We start from the raw sequence: 19568 nt of genomic DNA, 5'->3' as shown, positions 1-19568 counted from the left end.
TGACCCCCAATATTTGACTTGCCGTCTTCATAACACCAAAGCAAGATCAAATCACCTGTCCCTCGCACATATTGAGCCAGAAACCATTTACCTTAGCTGTTATTTTCTCTCATTTTGCACCTTTTTCTTTCCTCACCTAAATGTGCTCCTCATTTAAAGCTTTCAACAAACACTTGAGGAGCACCTACCTCTCTCTCCATTACTATTACACCTCTACCTGTCGACCATGCTGCTACCACTATCCCTATCTGTCCTTCGTTCGCCTTAAAGCACCGTCGATCCTGTCTTCTTCGTCACTTTCGGCTCTCGCCTCTCGTTTCTCTACTTACCGTTTTTACTCTTGTAAGTCTGTGTCTTCCTGGCCCTTGTTCTCCTTTTGATTTTGAATTTCTCTGCTTGTGTTTCGGGTATTTGTTGGTTTTCTGTTTGAATTTTGAAGAAATGACTGGCTTACGATTGCGGTATTGTCATATATGTAGATTATCAAACGTGAACCAATGCAGTCATTCTATTCTGTCTTCTTCTCTTCATTTTTTTAAAAAGTTAGAAACTAATCATGTGTAATTTTTTTGTGCATAATGGGGAAGCGAATTTTAATAGTTATGTGGGAAATTTAATCGTAATGGTTGTTTGATTTCCCACTGACTTTATTCTAGTTTTGCAGCACTTCATTCTGGTACATTTATGGAGGTCGTTAAAGCGGTGGGTAAACAGGGGAATGCAGCTGCGAATAGCATTGCTATCCGGGCTGACCAGATGAGTTACACATACGTACAACTCATCTCATCAGCCTGGAACATTTCTAATCTGTTGTGTAACGCTGGATTAAAGACTGTGAGTTGAAATTAACTCATTGATTTATTTTTGTGAATTTGTGGGAAATTGTCGATGTCTTATTAGCATCGTCTCCTTACAATTGAATTTGAAGCATTGTAGAGTGGGTTTTACAAGATTTTGATGCCTGTTCATGATTCAAGTCTGTTCTTCTTAAATGGGTTTATCTGGTTGAGACTCTAAAACTATTTGGATTGTGAAGCTGGCCAACACTAAAATCTTCCTTTTAGGTTGATGATGTTAGAGGAAATGGACATCTTGGTGGAGCTCGAATTGGAATCGTGGCTAAACCTTCAGCTGAATTTGTTGCTGGTGTACTCGCAACTTGGTTTAGTGGAGGTGTTGCAGTTCCTCTCGCACTTAGCTATCCTGAAACTGAACTCTTGCATGTGATGCATGATTCTGTACGTCAGAAATACCCTTCTGTTCCAACCTTCTCTCTTTTTATTGTGAATTGTTGCATCTGCATTACTACCTTAGGTTATTGTATAAGAACCCACTTCAGTATGCTGGGTGGAAAACCCCTTTGAGGCTAATTATGTATGTGTATGCTGGGAGAAAAGGCCTCTATGTGTTGAAAGCAATATTATTTCATGCCATCCCACAAAATATTAATCAAGTTATTTTCCTTTCCTGTGAACCATTCTCTAATTTTTGTTTAATTGATAGGACATATCTATGGTACTGAGCACCGAAGATTATAAAGAGTTGATGCAAAATATTGCTGCCAAAAGCGCTGCCAAATTTTCCCTCATTCCTTCTGTTCCCAGTATTTCTTCACAGAGAAGTGAACAATATCCTTCACAAATGGGAGCCATGGAAGCACATAGAGGTTTGTTTGATGAATATTATGAACTCATTCAAGATAGATGTATTATCATTTTGAGATGATAGTGTATTGTCATGTTCATGATGCAGGTGAAGATCCAGCACTAATTGTCTATACAAGTGGCACGACAGGCAAACCTAAAGGCGTTGTCCATACTCACAAAAGTATTACTGCTCAGGTAACCGTCTGATTACTACATACTCCTTAAGTTTGATAATCTCTTTCTGTTTTAGTACCACTTGTGATGATGGTTGTCTGTGCACCTTGCGAGTTAGTTGGGGCAATAATCAACAGTAAAATAATGTATAGTATCATTAGTAAACCTTATGGTGGATAACTGCCAGATATTGATTTATTATCACTAATGGAAAATGCTATGTAGCTCAATAAATTAGTACCACCTTATTATTGCACTTTATCATGGGTCAATGATGGTAGTAATTAGCATGCAGCGCTAACAAAGCAATAGAAATATGCAATCTCAGGTGGGATAATTAGGTCAGTATAAAAAAGCGGGGCATGTAGCACTATTTATAGTAATTACTTTAGCAACATGCAATTATAGTATCAGCATACTGCGTGTGAATTCTATTGCCACATAATCAAGACAGATAACAATTTCTTATTCAGTTTGGTTTCATCTTAATTTTGATTTTAGCAATAATTTTGCTAAATATGTCTGAATTACAGGTTCAAATTTTGGCAGAAGCTTGGGAGTATACATCTGCTGATCAATTTCTCCATTGTCTACCACTGCATCATATCCTTAAAGTCATTCTCGCTTATATGCCCTAATTTTTTGTTTGCAAGTGATTATAGGTTGAATGTACTTCCTACTGATGATGCTATTTCTCTTTCGTGCATTATGCAAAAGATTTTGTGTCAAATTTATCCTTAACTTATAATGTACACGTTCATGGACTTTTCAATGCTCTATTTGCCCCTATCTATGCAGGTTCCATGGTAATTTTGTGTTTTTGTTAGTTCAATATAGACCCATGCACGCCTATTCTCAAATTTAGTTTTTTTTTTTTGGAAACATTTTAATTCATCTTATTAAATTATTGAAGGTTGAGTTTATGCCAAAATTTAGTGTGAGAGGAATCTGGCAAAGATTGCGGGAATCATATCCAATAAATGGCAAAAAGGCTGATGATGCTATAACAGTGTTTACAGGAGTAAGTATATTCTTGACCCTAGGCGTCCTTATGCGGATGGGGATTTTTACAGACTGAATGATTCCTGTATTATATATTTAGTCTGGCATGATTTTATCGAGCAAATATCTGGGCTTGCAATTTAATTTCTCTATTGCACTTCAGCTAATGGGATTTTGCTGTACTTTAAATAAATGCTGCATTGAATCAAACCAAAGTGCAGTATCTATCCATTATTTGTCACATGATATTAGCATTAGGTATGTAAAGAAAGACCTTAGCACAATCATCTATTGCATACCCTACTTTCTTCTTGTGGAGTTCATACTTAAGCTATAAATTAAGAAATACTTGAGCAATAAATTATGTAATTTTATGCATGTGATGGTGAAACTGTTCATATAAATTTAAGAATATTAAGGGTGTAATTGTGAAACTGTCTTAGTAAAGTTGGATAAAACCATATGCTTTTATGATGTACAGGTTCCCACCATGTACACTCGATTGATACAAGGTTATGAAGCAATGGATTCAGAACTTCAGGCAGCTTCTGCCTTTGCTGCAAGACAGTTGCGGCTAATGGTAAGTAGAATAAAAAATATTGTTCATTAGTGTTTTTTATTCAAAAAACCTGGCAGCATTGGCAGAGTTCTGTTTAGTTGTTTGATTTTGACAAGATACATGATAATTTTATTCTGCAAATAAAATCTCTGTTCATGGGGATTCTATATTTATCAGTAAATTTTCATTGATAATCTCTTTGCTTTTCCCTGTCAAATTCGCCTGCTTTGTGCTCATCATAAGCCAAAATTTTCATTGTATTTTGCCAGATGTGTGGCTCCTCAGCACTCCCTCTACCTGTCATGGAACAATGGGAAAACATCACAGGGCATCGCCTTCTAGAAAGATATGGCATGACTGAGGTAAGTAATTTTTATCTATAAATTGGAGGATGTGTTATAATTTTCTTTCAGATATTCTATTTATTGTCTTGGTTTGATCTGTAGTTTGTCATGGCAATATCAAATCCCTTGAGAGGTGTGCGGAAAGCGGGAACTGTAGGCAAACCATTTCCTGGAGTGCAGGTTTATGCATCTTCATTTCTTATTCAATATTTTTGCATTTTATTTCTGTGTTGCCTTTTTCTTTAAAATTTATATGTTTTCTAGGTCAAGATTGTAGAAGATGAGACTGAAAATGACCCAACAGGGGTGGGTGAGCTTTGTGTTAAAAGCCCTTCATTGTTCAAGGAGTATTGGAAGCTTCCTAAGGTATTCAAGCCTAGTATTTGGTCTCCCTCTCTCCCTCTCTCTCTCTCTCTCTCCCTCTTAATGTTTTTTTAGTGATGTGTTCCATTTTAGGATGGATTCTATTATCTGATTGCTGGACTGGTTTTATATTTTGAGATTTTTCTGTGACGTTTGGTGCTCAACATTATTTCACTTTTCACATAAGTATGACTGACAAGCACAATGTACTTTGCCAAGCTGTCAACTCTTCTTTCACATGAACCCTATAGTTTGTAGAATTTCTTGAACTTCAGCATTCTTATCTGAAAGAATATCACGTCAGAAAAATTAAGAGCTTCTGTGACATTTATCATTCTATTTTCTTTCATCAGTATTCTTGGAAACATTATTGTATTCACAGTCACATTGTTTCTTAATTTTGTAATTTTGCCATTTAATCCCATTTCAGATTTTATGTTAAAGCAGTTCAAAACTTCTTGAAAACATGTACAACTTGAGTGCTGAAATATTTCCCCCATTCTGTTATGACAGACGTAGTAGTACTGTTGGTACTAGTCTGATAGATGGAAAACATGTATCACCAATCTTCTGTTGATTCTTATTTGGATTGTTGACTCACATCTACCTTAAGTTGATTGCTAAAAAAAGGCTACTGAAAGAAACCATGTGATGGTCTCCCTACCATTTACTAATCATTTTCTTAAGGTATAGATATTTTGATGTTGATTCTAACTAACTTTTTATGCTACATCCACTCACAGATGTATTCTTCTAATTAACTATTGATAATCCCCTTAGCTTCAAGGTTTATTCCAACTGACCAAATCACTAACCTTTTAATTACTTCAGGTAACCAGTGAATCATTTACTGATGATGGCTTCTTCAAGACAGGTGATGCTGGTAAAATAGATGAAGATGGTTACTACGTCATTTTGGGACGTAAGCATATCTACTATCATATGCTGTGCTCTTATTGGTCTGTTATATTTTTCTTTCAAGTATGAGTTTTAGGCTTTTACATAGTACAAAACTCTTTCCCCCATTTTTCTATGGATGACTTTTATATTCTGGCAGGAATTTTTATTGGCTTTCAACCTACAATATCTAGTAGGATGATAATTTTGTCCTGAATATTGTTATAACTTTAAACATTGTTAAATTCAGTGCTCATTCCATCTGATTCATAATGGACGATGCAATTTCCTTCTGTTCAGATAAAGTGTTTATCATTTAAAAATAAAATACTTCCTTTGTCCCATAACTTTTATCCACTTTAAGTTTTTCACATATATTGAGAAATACAATTTTTTTATTAACTTTCCCATTATACCCATCTTAAATACATTAAATTTCAAGAAATACTAAGAGATGTTTGAGAGGTTGTATTGGAAGTAAGATAAAATTAAATAGGTTATAATAGTCAATTTATATGTTAACCATAGTATAAAAAAAAAAAAGTGGACAATAATTTGGGATAACAAGAAAAGGAAAGATGGACAATAATTATGAGACGGAGGAGTAATGATTTAGCGTCACCTGAAGACTTTATGGATTAAACCACTCACATCCCTATGTCTTCACCCTCCACACCCCCTATTCTCTGTTTCTCCTCTTTCTGATGTGATTAACCATTTATATCACTTTGTATATTGCCTTCTTCTGATTTTGTTGATAAGCACAGAACAATAAAGTTGCACCAGTATGCAAGTGCTATGGCTGGAAATACATTTGGTCAAATTTCTGTTTTGCCAGTCCTTCCTGTTGAATAACACTTTGATACTGCATTTCAGGTACAAGTGCTGATATTATGAAAGTTGGGGGATACAAATTATCTGCATTAGAAATTGAATCAGCCCTCTTAGAGGTATTCTCAGAGCTTTTATCTTGTTGGTTGTGAAATATGGGTGGAATAGTTTGTTATGTGTTCCGAGAAAAAATAACACATTTCCCCTGTTTTACAGTATCCAGGTATTGCTGAGTGCTGTGTTTTGGGCTTGCCGGACAAAGATTATGGAGATGCTGTGTGCGCAATTATTGTTCAAGATGAAGCAGAAAAAAGAAAAATAGAGGAACAGCTAAAGCCTGCTCTAAGCTTGGAAGAACTCCGTGAGTGGGCTAAAGGCAAACTTGCACCATACAAGGTATTGCAGCATGGCCAGCTTTGTCTTTTTCTATTTTCAAGTTTGTTAAGCATCACATGATAGAACTGTATTTGAGTATTCACTACATGTCTTCTTGATCCCAGCTGCCTACTCGATTGTTCTTGTGGGATTCATTACCTCGTAATGCTATGGGAAAGGTGTGTAATTTGCTTAAGAGATATTACTCCTGTTTGCACTTACCTACCAGTAAATCATTTAACAGCCTTCTCTTTTATGCCAATTTCAGGTGAACAAGAAAGCACTGAAAACAGTGCTCGCAGCTGAACAACAAAATTTGGAGTTTGGGCAGTAAAACTGATACACCAAGGAAGTCTCGACGTTTACCATTATACATAGACTGAAGCTAGAAGATAGAAAGCATGTGACTGAGACATGCAATGTGGGAAATGGGTTGTTAGCAGAAGATGGTGGTGACATGGGCGGTGACCTATGGACGTGGGTTATGGAGCCCATGGGAATATGTATTGTAGCTTGCCAAAGTTTAGAAATCTTAATTTGTTATTTTGTTGAGTCTATTGTTGGAAAATATACATACGCGGTGACCTATGGACGTGGGTTATGGAGTCCATGGGAACATGAGCCGTAGCTTGCCAAAGTTTAGAAAAATATTTTTCTTAATTTGTTATTTTGTTGGGTCTATTGTTATTTTGTTTTAAGAGTCATGTTTCTATTTTTTAGAAGTCATGGGCTAAAAATTAGGATCAGATGTTATTTTCTTATTCTATTTAAACTTTTACTAATAGAATGAAATAGTAGTTTATTTTTTAGTGAAATTATGATTGTTTTCGCTTAAGGTAGAATATCTTATAATTTTAATCAGGACATATCATTAGTATCAGAGTTATGGTCATCAATCATGAACGAATAGGAAATTTTGAACGAATAGGAAATTTGAAAGCCGGCTTCGATGGATTACAAATTAGAGTTAGCCGAATGAAAAATTGCTCCAACTAAAAAATGCTCTCGACGAAATCTCTTAGTTACTCATCTCAATTTAAAATCAATCTTCAAATAACCCAAATGAACCTTCTGTTAGTTCCACCATCCTTCAAATCAAAGTTTTAATGGAGGCAGGCAATTATTCACTTTTAAATCGGCTAAATTGAATTTTCCAAAATTCTCTGGAGATGATCCCACAGTGGTTTATAAAGTCGAACAGTTCTTTGAATACCAATGAATGATAGATCCATAAAAAGTATCTCTAGTATTTTTTCACCTAACGGGTGTGAGGGTGGTAGTGGATGTGTTGTGCATGCAGGGAGGAAGATCGAGTTCTTTGAATACCAATGTACGTTGGATTCACAAAAAGTACCTCTGGTATGGCATCTTTTCACCTAACGGGTGAGACTAAACAATGGTAGTATTGAATGCGTTGTGCCTACAGGGAGGAAGGTTGAGAGGTTTGACAATAGAAGTTCTCTCCAAAATTTGCTAGGTAAACTCACTTCTGGACTATCAGTATGAATTTGAAAAGATTGGCAATAGAATCCATGGTTGAATACAAAAGGCACTGGTAGGGATATTTGTAGGAGGCCTGAAATCAGAGATAACATAAGAGATTCACGTGTTCAAATTAAAACTATGAAGAAGGCCATCAACTTGACCCAAATGAAAGATGATCAATTACAACGATAAAGAAAGGCACTGCAAACACCGACTTTATTAGCATCCATATAAGTAATATTTTATCTTTAAAAGAGCTTGTCACAAATTAGCAAGCAAGTTCTACGGTTCCTTTTAAATTACGGAACAAATTGGACCAATCATCTATCGTATTTAGTTACCATCGGAAGTACGAGTCTACTCAATTTTTCATGTCTTGCTCTTAAAAGAAAAAAATAGGTGATACAGTTATGCCTATTACCACTTGACCACCATTAATGGATGATGGTGATATAGTTGCTGAGCCAGAACAATCCCTCGACACGCATTGGTTAAAAGGGATCTAAATTTGTCGAGCAATGTTTGGTTAAATGAAAATAACTAGTTGAAGACGTCTACTGGGAAGATACAGATAACATCCCATCCAGATTTGTAAATAGTGACCTTGAGGACAAGGTCATAGTTTCAAAGGTGGAAAATGATAAATCAAGAAAGTTTCAACGTGTTTCCCAAAGGAACCCACGATATATGGACTGGAGTTAGGAAAGAAAAAGTATAGGATCAAGGCATACAACGTCGGAAATGGGTTGTTGGTAGATAATGATGGTGACATGGACGGTGAATTATGGATGTAGGTTATGGAATGCAGGGTAATATGAGTTGTAACTTGCCAAAGTTTAGAAAAATATCTTTCTTAATTTGTTACTTTATTGACTCTTGTTATTTTGTTTTAAGAATTATGTTCCTATTCATCAGAAGCAATGGTCTAAAAAATAGGACTAAGTATTAATTTAAATCAAAAGAGTTGTTTATTCTCAAATGAAATTACGGATCATTCATCTAAATAAAATTTTTATAATGGACTTATCATAAAACAATTAATTAAATTTATAATGACAAACATCTTCCAATATAACAAAGCAAAATATTCCAGTAATTTTTCATTTGCAGAATTTATTTATTAAGTGTAATGATGTGATCTAATGTGTGTAAAATAATGTCCAATTAAATTTAGTGATTTTCATTCTTCATAAGCTACTTCATAAAATTAAATTCTAGATTTTTGCATCCATGTGTGGTTTTCCTAATCACTTAAATGCATATTTAATATTTGAAATTCAACATACGCAATATATATAAATATAAACAAGAAATGCTGGATTTCAACTCATCTCCTATCCATATGCAGTTTTCACGAAACGATATGTACAACCCATCATTGTATTCCTTGAATACCTCTCCACCCTTTCAATGGTTTCTATTTTAAAAAATTGCACGTTAACTGCAATATTCTTTCTAATATGGTAATGCAATCAAATTTTGTCATAACATCACATCACCGGCATATATGAGAAAAGGATATATAGTGTTTATATATACACATTACATCTCTGTAGTTGAAAAAATAAAATTCAACTATATATTTATACAGTATGAAAAGGAAATTGGCACATCAAAATTCTCTAAGCAATAGCCAACAGCGTCCAAACTTTGACATCAATTCCCTCAGCTAGAATCAATTAGCCACTTCTCCACGTAATGTATATATACAAATAAATTCATATCTCTAATACCCACATATATATTTGTATGTATGTGAAACTAGCTTAACCATTATAGCAAGGAACTAGGAATATGATTATATATAAGGAGATCGATCCAGGCTGCCAAAAATAAAACAATTGACGGAGAGATGGAGGAAGACGACAAAGTAAGGATTTCCAAGAAATGGCTTCAACAACTATCAAGGGGTGTAGGTAGCCCTGTGGATGTCTCCACTTCACAGAGCTTACAAGTTATTCATGCACAAAAGGGTATTATGCGGTGCTGTTTCGTCGTCTCAGAAAGACTAACGGTTACTTTTTTTATCCACCTTTGAGCTTTACTTTGTTTTCTTGTTTAATTCTTCTTCTGTACTTGATGATTTCGTTACATGTTTGTATAATCAGGATGGTAATGGAAACTGGCATGTTGGAGCCATGGCTACGCTAATAGACAATATTGCAGGAGCTACGGTGCACTCATTTGCTGGCCAAATTAGACCAACTCTCGATTTCAGCATGTCATATTATTCATCTCCAAAAGTTCAAGTTATTTCCTTCTCTTAAAGCTTATTTAGAATCTTTAATCATTGATGCCCAGAAATTATTACATCCCTTAATTATCATTAAGTATATATATATATATATGATGAATCATGCATGCATGCACGTATTTATTTGTGACAGGAAGAAGTAGAGATAGAGGCAAAGGTGGTCGGAGAGAAGGCAAAGCTAACATCTGTGTTGATAGAAATCAGGAAGAAGGAAAATGGAGAAGTAATTGGTTTAGGGAAGCAATGGACGGCTTCGAACAATTATGCAGGCAGAGGAAGTGAACTGTGGACGGCTTTAAATGGCAACCATAATGCTAGCTCAGCAAGAAGCAAGCTTTGATCCAGCAACCTCACTACAATAAAAAAAAAAAAAGTGATTTTAATAAAAGAATAAATATTTTCAATGTTAACTAAAAGCATTTTGATATTAATATTAAGAGTATCAACATCATGTTGAAAATTGTTATGCTCATTGATGCACGTCTCGTCTCCTCTCGTATTGTTAAATTTAGAGTTGCAGTGCGTTGACTAATGATAGGATTGATTGGGACACGTGTGATATAAAATATAACATAAAATCTGCCGTGAATCATGTTGACTTTTATAGTCAACGATGATTTGAGCTTATGATTGGACGGGTTCTCTGTTGAAGATGTATGATGATTGATTGATGAAGTTGCCCACATCATTTAATATTAACGGATGAGAAAACAATAAAAGGAGCCTTAGCTTTGGGCCAAGGGTAATCATGAATAGGCCATGACTATAAGCAAGTGGATCTTCTTTGCTTGCTGGTGCTAATGCTAAAACAAAATGGGCCTATGTTCAGATGGGCTGACAATGCTGAAGATGCCCATTACTCATACTTGAAGAAGATTTCGAAGAGTACAGTGACCGACCGCACAAATTTAAAACCATTCAAATCCAACATGCAGCAATCGAAAAAGAGAATAGGCGAAGCAAACGCGGGGCAAAACAACCGGTGAAAAAACCTTCAATCAGCAATCAAATCCGACACTGCATATCCAATAGCATCTCAGATAGACCCATCTCTCTACACAGACCTGAAGCTTCCCCATGCAGACTCAAGGCTTCCATATTTACCGACAACATTAACCGGAAAGAATACCGACAATATGTGATAGTTATGCATAAAAGAGTTAGCACTAAAGGGATTGAATCACTAGAGGGAATGAAGTGTGTCCACCTGATGACTAATTGCAGGCTTCATCATGAGATAATCCACCATCTGTCAGAGGATTCAGAAAGAAATTGAAACTACTGTGAATTGAAATGAGACAGAAGAACATGATTGGATAAGATGTTAAAGTAGAGAGACTTGGAGTAAATAAAAGGTTTTTTAGATTTTGAAAATGACATATTGAGACTTACCAGCAAAATCTTACCTATAAACAACTTTTGACTTTCTGCTGCTCAATTAATCCTGCCAGTTGCTGTTGGCACACCCTTCAACTTCAACTTTAACCCCCAATTCAACTGACAAGTAATTTCATTTTTGAAGATGGTATTATAAAGAATGACAAACCCTAAAAAATTTAATATTTCATAAATCCTAAATGAACACGATTGGAAAAGCTGAAACATAGCACACAAATTTAGGGTAATAAAAAGCTGTAAGGTGAGTTGGTGTGGGACACATAGAACCTCGTCCACTGAAAAAAGGGGCTAACTTTTGAAGCAAAAGGAAGGGGCCACCACCACCACTGTCTTAAATAAAATAAAATAAAATAATTTTGACATTTAACATATGCAGTTGGACGAAAGCAATGCAGAAATAGAAATAGAAATTGAATTGAATTTGAATATGAATATTCGTTCTCTTTTTTTTTTTCTTAATTTATACTCTTTTTTTTGTTAACATTTTGGATCTAAAAACATGATAAGGGCAAAGTTGGAAAATTTTTGTATTACAATTCAATCATACCTAAAACCACATCATTGTATAAAGGCCCTACATCTTTTCTTTATACGGGGACAGATTCCCCATCTCTGCTCTCTTTCTCTTCCTTATTATTACTCTCTCCCAAAACTCATTAAATTTTTTAATTTTTTTAATATAAATATATATATATATATATATATATATATATATATATATATATATATTTTAATCGAAAATTTAAAAATATAATTTAAAATCTTTCATATTTATTCAAATGCACTTATTATTAAATTAAAAAGTACAGAATATATATATATATTAAAAAGCTTATACAAAAGAAAAACGTGAATAATTTAAAACAGATGAAAAACTTAAGTATATTTTTATGAGAGGAGGGGCATGATCAAAAGGTGGTGTGGATCACCCTGCCAAAGTTTCATGGAAGAGTTGTATTGGCTATTTTTCTTTTCTTTTCTTTTCTTTTCTTTTCTTTCTTCTGCTTACCTTTCTAATCATCAAAAGATATGCACCCAACAATTATTGGATAGAAATCTTTGAAATTGACCTCTACATTCATTGATCAATCCAGCCCATTTAGGAAATAGATATATAACTTATTGAATTATGATAAATTTTTTAAAAAAAAGAAAAATTTCTATCTATAGTGGAGCAATATTGCATGGCTGGTCCCAAACTTCTAAGTGACAGTAAATTATGGAAGCATTACTGTTGAGTAGAAATCTTAAAAGTAAAGAGTGCATAAACTTTACTGTCATTATCAAATGATTATATAAAACCTAGCAAAGAAAATTAATTAATTAACATCTTTTGCATGCATTTATCTATCTTAAGTAGACTGAAACTTGATTTTTTATGAACATTTAAAATTTTATTTTAATTAATTAATTTGGTAAAGCGAATCAAATATTTTCCCTTAATTTAAGATTTAATTTATTTTTCCTGTCCAAAGAATGTAACATATCAATGGAATATTGAAGCTGCATTAATTATATATGTCCAAAAGATCAACATTTTCAAGTGAAATTGTACTATAATGTGGGATGGATGCAAATTGCAGAGGATTGTCTCCAATAATTCCCTTTTCAATCAGGCCAACATCCTCTAATGTAATTTATGATTTTCAATTGTTCCCAACCTGTACAGTGTACACAATTCAATGATTGGAGGTCTATATTATAGACCCCTGAATTCTTTTTATGTAATTTACTATGTATTGCTGATAATTTGAAATTCAAAAGAGGAGAAGGTTAGGGTTAGGGTATATATATAATCTTCGTCTCAATGGTTCACGTCTGTTTTTTTTTTTTATCTTTTAGTGACATGTAATCGTTATTCTACTATAATACCATCAGTCGCTATTATGCAAAATTGTATGTATGAACATGCTGCCCTTTTCTCCATCGTCATCGTCAAATGGTTATTTAATTCTCTCTAGCGCTCGTGCTATCATAGTCCTAGATGTGAGTGGTCTATACTCCACTGACCCCTCAAGTCAATTGAGTTAGATTTTGAATTCGAACCCTATTCTGCTATGCCTTTTCGAGCATGGTCTGGACTACATGTTAAAGGACAGGTTTGCTTATCGAAATTTGATCTACATGTTAAAGGACAGGTTTGTTTATTGAAATTTGATAGGTTACAACATGATTTTCCTATGTGGTTTGGCTGCGCAGTCATCAAGTGCGAATTAAATAGATCCAGTGTGAATTAAATAGATCCAGTCTTGTGTAACTTATTATTTAATTTTTTAAGGTAAACATATTATTTTAAGAAAAATTTCAGAAACTTAATATAATAAAAGAATATTTGAAAATTATTACATACATTTTAATGCCAGAAAGTTAGTGTATATCTATAAATTTGAGGGATATTTTTGTAATAAAATAATTATTTAAAGAATTTCTTAATTATTGAATTGCAAGATTTTATAAAATCACGTCTATTAAAACGATGGATTATGACGGTTGGCGAATTCTCAATAATTCACAAACTTGTCCATCACTTTTTATCAGCCACATGATGAATTTCAATGAAATTCACAGAATTTGTGAAACCTCTCACTAAAAATTAAAAAAAATCCTTGAAATCCAAACATTATCATAGACAAATTTCACAATATTCTCCATAAAACATCAAAATAATAATGGTGATAATGACTGTGTTGAAGACTATGACAAAAGCAGGGACCTGATGATAATAACTCAACATCTATGATGGACTCTCTCTCTCTCTCTCTCTCTCTCTCTCTCTCTCCCTTTTAATCTTCCCTGGTTTGTTATGATTCTGATATTTCAAACTAATTAATATACCAAAAATTTTGTGTTAGTCTATTAATTGGGTAGGAAGAGATTATGAATTTCAGTTGGATGGGTTTATCAGTTAATTTACATACAATGAGATAGGTAAGAATTTTTCAAATATCTATATCACAGTACAGAGAATCAGACACTTTAAACAGTGAAAAACACAGAAATTGAATTGACTAATACCAAATCCACTAATAATGAGTTTTGTAAGTTTATGCAAAGTTCACATTTTTACAAATTTAGGATGTGCAGATGAAAAGCAATATAGATAGATGAACAAAAATCAACCACAAAATCTCAAGTCAAGACACTGAATTTCATTGAAGAAAGAAAATATATATATATATATATATATGTTACAAATGTGTATGTTGAAGTATGGTATTGAAAACATATATAATTAATGTAACACATAGATATAGGACTCAATAGAGAAAATAGCACCCATGACATTGCCATATGCAAATGGGTTTCAAGGGAGATGTTTGAAATAATTACAAAAATGATAATTGCTTAATTAATTCTTACTATCACACAAATTATCACACAATGACTACACTCGAATCAAGCCAAGAAATCCTCTTATCAAAGTCTTGACAACTCTTCTCCTTCAACAACTTTGCCTTCTTCTTTAATCATAGTCCCTAGAATAGACATCTCTTCTTCCTCCTTGTCAAACCCATTCCCTTCATCACTAACCTTTATCACTTGTTCCTTGCAAGGTCCATAAGCCCAGCTACAGAAGAGAAAGTATAGCAGATTAACAGCACTCATAATTGCAAGAAGCCAGTAATAGTTGTCATAATGACCCTTGTTAATATTATTTGGAACCCAACCATCTTTGCCTCCTTTTGAAGTAAGGTGATCAACAGCACTCAGAATAACAGATGCCAACAAGTTTGCCACAGCCATTCCTAGCCCAAATAGAGCACCAGCAATGCTTGACAAGCTCTTGGGGAACTCTGAGTAATAAAACTCTGTTTGGCCTATTCCGTTAAATGCCTCTGCTAAGCCATTTAAGCAAAACTGTGGTACAAGCCATAGTGCTGACATGCCCAACACTGCTTGAGGATTGTTTAGATACCCATCTCGGATTGCTCTTCTCCTTCGAATATTTTCAACAATTCCTGCAACCACCATAGCTATACAGGAAAGGAATAGGCCAATTCCCATCCTTAGTTTAACACCAAGCCTTACTGGCTTACCCTTGATTTTTGATGCCAAGGGAAGGATGGCTCTATCATAGAGAACAACCCATGCTGCTAGAGAGATGACTACAAAGGTTGGAAAAGAGCCTGCTGGGATCTGGAAATTGGAGGTTAGGTGTCTGTCCATTGAACTAGCTTGGAGCAATTGAAATGTACCTTGGCTAACATTTATGGACATCATAATCCCTGTAGACCATATAGGGATAACCCTGATAATCGCTTTAAGCTCCTCTACTCGCTCTACTGTGCAAAGACTCCATGGGTTTGATGCTGATCCATCCAAAGCTAAATCTTGCTCTGGATTTCTAATGATGCAAGCCTTGTTCAAGAACCTAATAGCAATAATTTTATTTTTATTACTGCTAATGCTTTAGCTTATATAGTAATGAATATAATGATGATATAATCATACCTTAGATTATCAGTTGGTGCAATGGATTCTGAATTCTTCTTGTGATGATACTTGCTATCTGAATCTCTGGGAGGGAATGGAATTTTTCTATTCTTGTATGCAGCCACTAGAACTTGTGCAAATCCAGTGAAAAGACTCGTACTTGCTTTCTGCTTGAGGTAAAGTGGAGAAGCAATGAAGAACAAGAATGCTGAGAGGAACATAAGAATTGCAGGAACTCCAAACCCCACCCTCCAACCGTGATGGTCTTGAATGTAAACAATTGCTGTCAGAGCAATCAAAACAGCAATTGCAGTGGACGCATAGTACCAGCCAAAGTAGCTCTCCAAGACCCTCTCATTTTTAGGGTCAGCTCTGTTGTCCAATTGATCAGCCCCAAATGCTAAAGAACATGGCCTAATGCCACCAGCTCCTGTGGAAATTAAGCCCATGGAAGATATGATCATAGACATTTGGCCTGCTGTTGGGGTTGTACAGCTTGTTTGAGTCATTTGGTTGCAAGGGGAAGGCCTTAATTTTGGAATCATGGCTGTTAACCACATGAGGATCATCCCCTATATCAAAATTTAACATGATTAATTAGGTCTGCAAAACAACTCATTTCTCTATTGCACATCAGATATCTCTTTTGAATTTTCAGTCCAAATCTGCAAAACAGTTGAAAATTGATGAATTTCCAAGGCAATTTACCGAAACTTCACAATTTAAATAGGGTCTTATGCCAGAGTCCTAGAACATTTCTATCTGAACATGCGTTGTTTAGAGAGAGATGAAAAAATCTCCCAATATTATTTCTTTTAAAAAGTGAATCTCTCTCTAAAAATTTGCTAAGCTTTAACTCGGTCTGTTATTCTTAAAAAATGATTCTCACCCACTTGCAGTAGTCCCACCATCTGTGGTTAAAACTAAAACCAGATAGATAATAGCAAAACTTGACATTTTTATTTTCTGTTCTTATACTTTATTATTGTTGAAACATGACAGTTAACACAGTTAGAAGGATCAAAAGAAAAAATGATAAAATAATGGGAGTGAACCATTTCAACAAACACCTTGATAACATATGGTCCTCTTTTCACATGTTGAGTCAGTCCCTTCCAGTGCTCAAGGACTTCAAGGAATGACTGTCATCTAGCAATAAAGACTAGCCACAGTACACAACAGACACCACTTAATTTAATTCTCTACTCACGCTAGTTATTTATTTATTCAAATATGTTTAAGTTAATCAACTTACTTAAAAACAAAGATTATGAAAATAAACTCAAGAATTCAGCTCATAAAAGATTATACTAGGAATAAAGAAACTGAAAGCAAGAAAAGGAGGCCAAAACTGAAAGTAAAATGAGAAATTATAGAGGAGAAAGTACCAAGAGACTAGAGATGGAACCAAGGCCAATGGTGAGGAAGCGACCCAAGTATGAATCAGAGATGAAAGCACCCAAAAGGGGCATGAAATTCGTAGCAGCATTCCAGAGAAAGATAGTGGTTGTAGCCTGGGCTACACCCATGTGATAATCTTTAATCAAGTAAAATACCATGTTTGGTACAAGTCCATAGCTTGCCACCTTCTCAAAAGCCTCATTTGCTGTTTACAATGACATCTAAAATCAAGATCCAGAAAACTTCTAACACAGAATAGCCATGAGAATTGAGATTCAAAAAAAAAAAAAAAAAAACCCAAAAACTCAACATAAAAAAAAAAATGCTTTTACGTGCAATCTTCTCATCCCAAAGGCTCTTCTTCTCTAGTTTCAATCCAAATGTAGACAAACTTGATAATATTTTTAAAAAAATAAAAGGAAGAAAGAAGGAGACTGCAATTTCCTTTATACATACCTATGATGAATGGCATGGTAATGAGGCCACCTTTTCTTCTTTTAGGAGTGTGTTGATGGGTAGTCATGAGTTCTCCTTGTTCTGAAGCTGCAAGCTCTTCCATCTTCTCCATTGCTGCACCCTAGCTTCCTTGAGGAAGACCAGAGAGTAAGAAGGAAAGAAAGAAAGAGAGAGAGAAAGAGAGAGAAAGAGAGGGAAAACTTGCGAAATCTTTTGTCCCAGTGGTTGCTTAGTTTCTGCGATTTATTAGACAAAGAAAGAAAGATCTTTGTGTACTGCCAGCAGTGACAGCTGATAAAATAAAAATAAAATAAAATTTTATCAAATTATTTGTATTACAATTTTTTTAAATCTCGCATATGAATGTGCGCTTTGAACTATAAAAAAATATTTAATTAATGTTTTTTAATAGATCAAGCAGTAAAAAATTCAAACTTGAGTAAGTTAAATAGTGTGCAAGTCAAGCTAGTCTAAAAATACTTGGACCTTATTTTATTGAAATGGATCAGTCTTTTCACAAAGTGGGTTAACTATATCAGGAAAAATAAGTTATTATCTTGATTAATGAAAGGAAAGATTTTTAGATTTTAAAAGTATTAAAAAAATATTAATTAAACAGATATAATTTTTATATTTTTTAAAATTTTTAAAATAATACTGTTAAAATGTATGGATTCGATTTTAAAATAATTGAGCTAAAAAGTATAGTTAAAATTTAGACTTTTAATGTTTAGACTGGATCCAATTTGTAGTGGACCTGCAAATGAGCATGGACAACTCGTTTTTTTTTCTTTAAATATTTTTTAAAAAATATACTATTAATTAAAATATATATTAAACTAACAACCATGGATTGAAAAGAGAAGAGATTATAATAAATAAGTCTATATTTTTTTTTTAAATCTAAATAAAATATTAACTATTTCTAAACTTCTCTCCGTTAGGCTTTTTTCCTATTTTCGATCTCCCTAACCAATCTGTAGTTAAGGCGTCATTTTATTTTATATATTTTTCTACTCTTTTCATCAGCTCTATCAGAGTGTTTGGTGACTTGCTGCACAGCGATCTAAAAAACTCCAAAAATGTAGTCTCCTTCTACATAGTTTTTACCGCTCTTGCCTCATCCAGTTAGAAAGTTTGCAGGGCTTCCGAGTTGAAACGAGTTACGTACTCTCTCAAAATTTATTTTTTCTCAGTCGGAACCCCCTGCAATGAATCGACTGGCTAAATCCGCAAAACTTTTAATGCCCTTTACTTCATGCTATTGAACCACATCCTAACCAGTCCTGTGAGAGTGGTGAAAAAAACTTTACACATTAGGATGTCCAAAAAAGTTTAAAGCTCTATAAACAACTTATAGTTCAAGATGTGTTCTTGGAGTTTCCAGCACCATCCGTGGATTCAAACCTGTTTTGATTGTACTACTTCAAAGTTTTTAATTGATTTACTCAAACTAAACAAGACTTTAAATTGCCCTCCTATATATTTCCACCTATTTATAATTTTTATCTATTTTTTTATTATTTTATTTTTTCACTATAATAACATATAAATAGATTATTATAATCCTATTTAATTTTATCTTATTCTCAATAAATCTCTTAAAATATCTTTTATCATTTAATATTTTTAGAATGAGTATAATTTAAAAGTTAATAAAAAATATTTTTTTAATATATATTAAAAAATAAAGTGAAAAAAATTATGAAATATATGAGTAATTAATAAAAATATAATAAGATTATTTAAATATAAAAGACTATATACTTTTTTTCTAATTTTTTTTTAAAAAAATAAGAATTACATATGCACCCATATGCAGATAAATTATTGAAGTGGAAACACACCATGATCCTAGCAAACAGCAACCTTTTTGTTGCCGGTTACATACATCCTCTTTTTTTCACTTTATTATATTTTATTTGAAAATAAAAATTTATATATAAATT

General features: G+C 33.7%; 3 protein-coding genes and 1 long non-coding RNA gene across 8 annotated transcripts; 2 read left to right on the top strand and 2 right to left on the bottom strand.

Annotated features, from left to right (window-relative positions):
• Window positions 1–7023, top strand: LOC110627022 (probable CoA ligase CCL8). 4 transcript variants are annotated; one of them, XR_006352636.1, is made up of 17 exons: window positions 1–342; window positions 665–834; window positions 1065–1238; window positions 1504–1666; window positions 1753–1841; window positions 2354–2423; window positions 2574–2626; window positions 2734–2841; window positions 3304–3402; window positions 3651–3743; window positions 3828–3905; window positions 3990–4091; window positions 4920–5047; window positions 5862–5935; window positions 6033–6212; window positions 6317–6370; window positions 6460–7023. XR_006352636.1 is itself a non-coding variant. In XM_021773238.2 (17 exons), the coding sequence occupies exons 1-17, from the start codon at window positions 141–143 to the stop codon at window positions 6523–6525; spliced, it is 1866 nt and encodes a 621-aa protein (XP_021628930.1). In that variant the 5' UTR covers window positions 2–140; the 3' UTR covers window positions 6526–7023. The 4 variants fall into 4 exon arrangements, 3 of the variants coding, with proteins under 3 accessions (XP_021628930.1, XP_043818053.1, XP_043818052.1); XM_021773238.2 differs by having other exon boundaries at window positions 2–342; window positions 4920–5010; XM_043962118.1 differs by having other exon boundaries at window positions 200–342; window positions 657–834; window positions 4920–5010.
• Window positions 7024–9492: 2469 nt separating this feature from the next.
• Window positions 9493–10293, top strand: LOC110627088. The gene is made up of 3 exons (XM_021773321.2): window positions 9493–9690; window positions 9785–9925; window positions 10064–10293. The coding sequence occupies exons 1-3, from the start codon at window positions 9529–9531 to the stop codon at window positions 10268–10270; spliced, it is 510 nt and encodes a 169-aa protein (XP_021629013.1). The 5' UTR covers window positions 9493–9528; the 3' UTR covers window positions 10271–10293.
• A 304-nt stretch (window positions 10294–10597) lies between these two features.
• On the bottom strand, window positions 10598–11589 carry LOC110627089. 2 transcript variants are annotated; one of them, XR_006352645.1, is made up of 2 exons: window positions 11323–11589; window positions 10598–11179 (listed from the first exon to the last, which is right to left on the bottom strand). It is a non-coding gene; the product is annotated as an uncharacterized LOC110627089 (long non-coding RNA). The 2 variants fall into 2 exon arrangements; XR_002489831.2 differs by having other exon boundaries at window positions 11337–11589.
• A 2868-nt stretch (window positions 11590–14457) lies between these two features.
• LOC110626122 (protein NRT1/ PTR FAMILY 1.1) lies at window positions 14458–17853 on the bottom strand. The gene is made up of 4 exons (XM_021771874.2): window positions 17620–17853; window positions 17151–17368; window positions 15781–16334; window positions 14458–15700 (listed from the first exon to the last, which is right to left on the bottom strand). Exons 1-4 carry the CDS (start codon window positions 17729–17731, stop codon window positions 14746–14748), a joined length of 1839 nt encoding a protein of 612 aa, XP_021627566.1. The 5' UTR covers window positions 17732–17853; the 3' UTR covers window positions 14458–14745.
• Window positions 17854–19568: the final 1715 nt, after the last annotated feature.

This window comes from Manihot esculenta, chromosome 11, assembly GCF_001659605.2.
Source record: "Manihot esculenta cultivar AM560-2 chromosome 11, M.esculenta_v8, whole genome shotgun sequence".
Classification (NCBI taxonomy): Eukaryota; Viridiplantae; Streptophyta; class Magnoliopsida; order Malpighiales; family Euphorbiaceae; genus Manihot; species Manihot esculenta.
Note: the sequence above shows the minus strand (reverse complement) of the source record. Positions and strands in the feature narration are given on the sequence as shown.

Bases quoted from the DNA above. Each gene is read 5' to 3' on its own strand.
- LOC110627022 (XM_021773238.2), top strand. From the start codon at position 141: ATGTGCTCCTCATTTAAAGCTTTCAACAAACACTTGAGGAGCACCTAC. The intron at 1,842-2,353 runs GTAACCGTCTGA...TCTGAATTACAG, and splicing joins ACAAAAGTATTACTGCTCAG to GTTCAAATTTTGGCAGAAGC. The intron at 5,936-6,032 runs GTATTCTCAGAG...CCTGTTTTACAG, and splicing joins TTGAATCAGCCCTCTTAGAG to TATCCAGGTATTGCTGAGTG.
- LOC110627088 (XM_021773321.2), top strand. From the start codon at position 9,529: ATGGAGGAAGACGACAAAGTAAGGATTTCCAAGAAATGGCTTCAACAA. The intron at 9,691-9,784 runs GTTACTTTTTTT...TTGTATAATCAG, and splicing joins TCGTCTCAGAAAGACTAACG to GATGGTAATGGAAACTGGCA. The intron at 9,926-10,063 runs GTTATTTCCTTC...TATTTGTGACAG, and splicing joins ATTCATCTCCAAAAGTTCAA to GAAGAAGTAGAGATAGAGGC.
- LOC110626122 (XM_021771874.2), bottom strand. From the start codon at position 17,731: ATGGAGAAGATGGAAGAGCTTGCAGCTTCAGAACAAGGAGAACTCATG. The intron at 17,369-17,619 runs GTATGTATAAAG...CATTGTAAACAG, and splicing joins TACCATGCCATTCATCATAG to CAAATGAGGCTTTTGAGAAG. The intron at 15,701-15,780 runs GTATGATTATAT...TATTGCTATTAG, and splicing joins GCACCAACTGATAATCTAAG to GTTCTTGAACAAGGCTTGCA.